Below are 7,137 nucleotides of genomic sequence, written 5' to 3'. Positions count from 1 at the left end.
AACCAAACAAAAATGAGGCATGTCAAAGAACTGCACACAAAAACGGGGAGGGAGGGATTGTTACAAGATCAGCCGCCTTAGGGTGACTGAAATCAAAAGTAATAATGTTCAAGCTAAGTTCGTGTTTCAAACTTCTGTGGGAGGAAAAACCTTTCAGTGGACAGGAATCAATGTAACCTGCATGGAAAGCTCCTTTGGCACAGTGGTCTTCCCCCTTGCCAGGCCAGGAGACCCCCACCAAAACTGCTGGCTTTTGCTCATGTTTTTACTATAAAAAGATAAACACAGAAGCTCTTTCCCACGGCCACGACCGCAGGCAGCCCACAGCAGACCACCCCAGCTCATAATTTCTGAGCTTATCCAGTGAGTCGCGCTGACATGACATAGGAACTAGTGTGTGGTACCCCTGGAAGGATCCCGTGGCAGCGCCCAGGGAAGAAGCGCAGTGTCAGCAGCAATCCTCCAGCTTGCCCCGCGCCAGCGCCATGCGTCCCACCTGGGCAGCAACATCACGCCCCGCGCCAGCGCCATTCGTCCCACCTGGGCAGCGACATCACGCCCCGCGCCAGCATCCCACCTAGGCAGTGACATCACGCCCCGCGCCAGCGCCATGTGTCCCACCTGGGCAGCGACATCACGCGCCGCGCCAGCATCCCACCTAAGCAGTGACATTACGCCCCGCGCCAGCATCCCACCTAGGCAGTGACATCACGCCCCGCGCCAGCGCCATGTGTCCCACCTGGGCAGCGACATCGCTACAGGCATGACGCCACACACTGAATCTTTGAGAGCACCGCAGGGGCCTGCTCTAGATCCGCAGGGAAACCACCCTCCCCAGCAAAGGGGCTGCTGTGACGACAGACCCCCGCCTATGACGTCACCCAGGTGAGGTAAAGGCGAGACGTGACGCCGAGGCCGACGTGAGCCAGGTTCCATGGGGTCCCCGCAGCCCTGCCTTCACCCCCCCGCGCCAACCCGCACACCCACATCAGCCGGCGGCGGCTCCATGCTGTCCCGGCCGCGCTCCTGGCCCTTGCCGGCGGCGCTGGGCATGTCCGGCTCTTGCTGTGGCTTCTGTCCCTCCGCGACTATTGCAGGACTCGACAACCCCCTCCTCACCCCACAGAGCCGACACCACGGTCCGCGTGGCCACACTGCTTCCGGGTGCGAACGCTCGCGAGAGCGGCTCCAAGTACCGCGAGAGCCACCCCTCCCCCTCCCCCCCGTCCCGCAGGTTGCGCTGGGTGTCGCGGCGGCGGAGTTCTCGCGAGACGTGAGAAACTCGCGTGATACCTGCGGCCCTTTGGCCCCTAGGGCCCGGCCCTGGGCCTCCCCCGGCGGGGCTGGGCAGCTGCTGCAAAGGCCTTAAAATCGAGGTTTTGACCAGGAATCGTGGTTTTCTCTGATTTAAATTTGTGTTTAAATAAAAATAACCCCAAATCCACATTTTCCCACAATTACAATGAAACCTCAATTTTTTGTATATATATTAGTAGTATTTCATTTAAATCACAGAAAAATGTGGATTTGGGGCTGCTTTTATTTTAACCCCAATTTTTTTTTTTTTTTTCAGTCAGAGAACATGAGGATCCCTGGTTTTGACCCCGTTTTTGGGCCCATGGCTGCTGTGCTTTGCACTTGGCCTCCTGGGAGTGCAGGCAGTAGTTGGCGCATCATTGCCCCTTTCAGTCACCATTGGAGTGTGGAGGTCAGCCCCTGCCTCGCCGGACCCCTTAGTTGTCCTCGCTTTCGTTCTCATCTGGTCCCCACTGCTGCCAGCCAGACGTTGCTGGAGGAGTTCTGCCCGCTCCATCCATCAGCGAGTCATGACAGGGTCTCCACGAGTTGGCGTGTGGCACGTGGGTTTTGGCACGTGGTGTCGGCGTGGGGCATGGGGACTTGTCCTTACCAGAAAGACCAAGCAGAGAACAGTGGGAAGGAGACCTAGAGTCTGGCCCCAGAGTCTGCACGTTATCTTCCTACCTGAAAGAAGAGAGTAAGTTCAGGAAGCCAGAGACCACAGAGACAACCATGGTGCATTTCCATAGAAACAGCCCCAAACATTTTTGAACGTGGGACATTTTTGAACAACCTGACACGGGTTAAAAGGAGGTGCGGTTTCACTGCAGCTCAGACTCTCTGTGGTATCTGCTCACATACAGAGGTTTAGCTTGTGGTAAGTGGAAGTCAAACTGCGGTAACTTGCATCTTTTGTTGCTGTAGGTTTACGTTAGTTGCCAAGGCTAAGGAGCATCCACACAGGCCGTTACAGCAGAGCATCTGATGGGCAGAAAAGACCCACCTCTGTATGCATCGCAGCAAACTCATATACCCTTAATCTCAGCTGGTGTGGAAAGCCTATTCAGATGCCTCATGGTCAGAAAGAGCAAGAAGCAAAGTAGCTTCTACTGCCATGATGAAATGCAAACAAAAATTGCCTTCCTGTTGGATCAGGTGTTTTGTGCTCTCTGGCATTCCACCATTAATGATGCTGCTGCAAAATCTAAGACCTCATTTAAAAAATAAATAAGGCTGTTGTCTTTAATTTGTTCTGAGACCCTTCCGCATATGCATTGAGTCCAACCTGGAGCAGTGATACTTGACTAAGGCTGCAAACAAACAGCCTGAAGCAGTAGCTCTAGGTGAACTGTCTTGTTAATCTAAGTGGAATGTAACTGAAAACTAATGAAAATAAGCAGCTCCTCTAGCTATTTAATTGCTGATCAATTTAGCGGAAGTATGTATCTGGTATACTTTTTCTACAGTCCAAGCCACATGTCACACCTCTGGGTCTGAGATGCTCCTACCTCTTATCAGATGCTGAAAATCTTCTCTCCCCCTTATACTAACACTTATAAATAAACAAAAATTTTGTAGCAGAACGAAAATAAGAGGATATGCTCAATAGCATACAAAAATTATTGACTAAATTATTTTCTTTCATGTTTTACAACTACCCCTTTTTTAATTTATTTGACTGTGGCATTGATTTCTGAGCTTTCAAACCAAAGTACCACAGAATCCCCCAATATTTGGGGTACATGAGATGTTACATACAGAGACCATAGCTCATCTGCTGCTATTCTGTTTGATTGCATTTTTATGGAACACCATTTACTTGGGGTCACTACCTGCAGTGAACCAAAGAGTGATGAGTAGGAGCCAATCTGCTACTAGAGACAGACCTGAAGCAGCAGCACCAGGAGCTTTGCCCAGAGTGGTCTAATCCCTGTGGATTTACCAAGGATTACCAAATGGGAGTGACATCACCAGCAGCCAATCAGATGGCTCCCTTGGGTATACATGGATGAAAGCCATATTACACTTAAGTAACAGGACATGACAGACCATGTGTTAATGCTAAATAATTTATGCCTCAGACATATAGTGAACTGCAAAGCCAAGCTGAGGCCTGGCTAGCAATTTATGGTGTAAATTAAAATTACCTTTTTTATCTTAAAAACAGCTGGCAAATGCTGTGTTTAGAAGTGCAATGTAGAAATGTGAAGCACTTATTTTAGCCAACACAGGATGGTTTTTGGCTAAACATTTAATCTTTAAAATTGTATCTTACTGAAATATTTTTTATTATTGTATTTCTTTTTTAATGTATTAGAATCTGGTAAGGAATTTTTGAGCTTTTGCACCCAAATACCACAGAATTCAGGCCATGTGCCTTCAAATTTAGGTTGAGCTTGCTTGTGCGGTTGCATCAAGGTACAGTGGTTTAGGGGTGTCAAACACGTTGTCTGTGGGCTGGAGCTTCTTATGGTGGCAACCTTCACCCTGATGCGAGTTAGGGTGTGGGTAGATCCAGCATCACTGCAGGCAGGAGCACCAGCACTGTGGCCAGATTGTGGGCTCTGGCTGTGGTTGCAAATCTTCTGACCCCAGTATTGCTGCAGCTACCGGTGTCTGGCTCTCATCAGGGTGCAGGTTGCTGTCTCACGAAGCCACATGACTGTGGCCCTGGGGCTCTGACCATGGTGGTGGAGCTTCAACCTGCAGTAACAGTGGGCTGCTTAAATGAGTTTGGGGTGCAGCCCACAGGCACCTGAAGGTCAGGCAATGCGGCCCTCCAACCAGTGGGTGCTGAAAGTCGTTCCTTTATTTATACTTCCATATATCTCTACTCATAGACTACACAGACCCAGGGCTACTTTTTAAAATTCAATTTTGCAAGCACCCGTAATCTCTAAACGCAAGTTGGCGCATTTAGGTATCTGTGGTTAAGTTTTGTGGATTTGTTTGCATCCACATCATTTAAAGCTGGACTGAGGTTAAAATTGGCCATATGTTTAACCATAAAATGAAGTTTTTTGAAATACAGAATTGAAATGGTAGAGCTGTTAAAGACATCTTGCTACAGCTCCAGAGATGCAAGTTCAGGATTTGTTCCATATTGTGCCAAAGGCTGTTACCAGATGAGCCACCTATAAATGGGTACTTCAACATTCAGTCTAGGGAGTTAAAAGTAGCCAGATATAATGCCAGCCACATTGCTCCTTGCATGCCACAGCAACTGGTGTGCCTTAACCACACTGATTAATGAGCCACCTAGTTTGGGATGGACCTTTGACCTTTTCTTTTAAATTAGAACACAGAACTGGTTCTGCTAAGAGCAGGATCATGCAAGATTCTGAGCAATTTCTTCCACTGAAATCAAGCTGGATTAAAGGAACTAAGCAACCTATAACAAATCTTTTAATCTTCCAATATGCACTTTAATTAACCAGGAAGAGAGATAAATATAAAAGGCAATATTTGGAGGGAGCTAGGAGTTTCCTTCTAAATTATTTTAGGATGAGAAATCAGAATATTCTGTGATTTGCAGAACAGCAGTAAATGTTTATTTAGGTTCTAAGGGCACTTTTGGCTTGTCAAATCTTGGTACTTTTGATCTGTACAAAGTTAAAGTGTGTGTGTGTCTGAAAGGCCACCAGGAAAATAAGTTTTATTACCAAACTACTGTACTGTTTAGTACACAATTAGTCATTGTCATAGTAAAAGATTTAAAAACTGTTCCCTATTTTGCATGCTGCACACTGTGTTTCAATGGATTAAATGCTTCATCAGTACTTTTCTCACCAAATTAATTTATCTGGATCCCTAGGCCAATGTTTGAATGCAGTTCGCTTAGTTAAAAACAAATACAAAAAATAAATTTTTGGTGCAGCCCCTGTAAAACATCAGGAAGCTACTGATTTTAAAAATTGCATACATTTTGTGGGTATATGAGAGAGGAAGCTAGGTTATTTATAACTTTTAACTGGTGGCATGTATATATTTGATACTTTATTAGTTTTGGGGTTTTCTTGCTCATATTTCTTTCAAGTGAATATCAAAAACTTTGCATCCAAATCCAAGTAGGAACTGGATTTGGCAAATCTAATTCCTTACTGGATTTTCCCAGCTTTACTTCCTTTAGGAAGTTTTTAGTCAATAAGAAACAAAGCCTCATTGAAATAATTAAATTTACAACTATTCCTTTTGTTTTACAGCTTCAGTCATGGCTTTCCTCTAGAAAACAACATTTGCAATTAATACAACTTCTAAAAAACAGGAACTTTGGGGAAGTACGTGTTTATGACAATAAGAAAGAGGTAATTCTTTTAAAGTAGAACTTCATACAAAGACAGCCTGTTTTAAAAGACAGTGCTGATAATTGGTTTTCTCAATGAGTTCTGGAAGAATAAGACAGCACACTCCGTTATCTCTTATGGATCATACATTTAAATGGGAGGAAAAAATCTTGTTGACACTTTAGTTATAATGGGTCCCAAGGTGATTTTAAATTGCTGGAAACAACTCAAATTTCATGATGGATGGTTAAACCTAGTAATCATTGCTTATACAAGTGAAAAAATGGTAGCCCCCAGGGCTCCAACACTTTGTATGTTTCTGAAACGTGGTCTATTATTACTACCATCATAAAGGTGCTTGAAAATGGAACTTGGAGAGTGTAGTGATCTGCACAGATATGTTATCTCAGTCATTAATTTACCATTGTTTTTATGTCATGAGCTCTTTTATGGAAATATTCATTTGAAAATCTACAGTACAGTTCTCTTTGATTTTAGATATTTAGTCCCAGTGAATCATGTATTCACACAGGTAAACTGGGGGCTATTGTGACTTCTAGACCCAGTCCTCTGCTGATGGTAGCCTGGAGCTGTGCAACCCTGGCAAGAAGACTGGGAGGCATTGTGCCCCAGAGTGTTCCAGGAACAGCATGAGCACTGCTACGCCCCATGGCTCCACCTTCTATTTTGGGGTGGCTTATGGCCAAAGGAGTGCTGACAAAGAGCTGTTTGGAAAACAAAGGGACTGCAACTGTGGCTGGCCCTGTATTGCAAGCACAGTTGCATTTACAAAATGTTATTTTTGAGTTAGAAAAAGCATCTGTAGCCACTTTCTGTGTATTATGTTCTTATGCGTTTAATTTAAATATAGGCAGATGTTTTCTTTAAAATTTTCTAGACTAAATGTGCTTCTGTGTTCAGATCTTGTCTGCTAGGTTTTAACCTGAAGTAAACTTTTACTGAAGTTACAAATCTCTGAAACTAAAAGATTGTAATGGAAGTGCTGACTCAACCTTTGTTTCAATTGCAGGAACACTGCTACTTTATCTGATAAACTGTGAGTCAGAAACCAACACTAAATCTGATCCTTGAGCTCATCCATTTAGAGTAAGTGTTCTTTGTCCTTGTCTAGAAAAACAAGGAACATATAACAGTTGTATAAATGATTTTATGTAGCACAGAGGATGGAAAATGCAGTTTTTCATATGTTTTTTGTACACAAATCCTAAGACCTCCCCTCTGCTATTGATTAAGCTACAACAGATCTTTTTACATGTACATGCTGAATCACACTCTGCGAGGACAGTCACAGAAATGTATAGGTTAGTGGAAGTGGACTGAGTGATTCCTAGAGGAAATAAACGTTAGCATGAGAACAACAGCTGAACTAAAATCCCATAAGCCAGGAAAAACAGCTACACAATTACACTAACAGGTGGTTGGTTTCAAAACAAATTTCAAGGTCTGACAGCTCTGTGCACCTGCTATAGGCTGATTTCTTTTAAGGGCTTGGATTTGGCATGAATCATTGATAAAAACCATAATCTTTTGTGTC

The 7,137-nt window shown here is 44.4% G+C and overlaps 1 protein-coding gene across 1 annotated transcript in view; it reads right to left on the bottom strand.

Moving 5' to 3' along the window:
• Positions 1–1,127, bottom strand: part of DARS (aspartyl-tRNA synthetase) — a 122,733-nt gene extending 121,606 nt beyond the window's left edge. Inside the window, exon 1 of the mRNA XM_019522477.1 lies at positions 988–1,127. Within this exon, the coding sequence (XP_019378022.1) occupies positions 988–1,053 (66 nt within the window). The 5' untranslated portion in view covers positions 1,054–1,127. The remainder of the gene's footprint in view (positions 1–987) is intronic.
• Between the last annotated feature and the right edge of the window lie 6,010 nt (positions 1,128–7,137).

Source organism: Gavialis gangeticus, unplaced genomic scaffold, assembly GCF_001723915.1.
Source record: "Gavialis gangeticus isolate Ggan-Ray unplaced genomic scaffold, GavGan_comp1, whole genome shotgun sequence".
Classification (NCBI taxonomy): Eukaryota; Metazoa; Chordata; order Crocodylia; family Gavialidae; genus Gavialis; species Gavialis gangeticus.
This window is presented reverse-complemented; position numbering and strand designations above follow the sequence as displayed.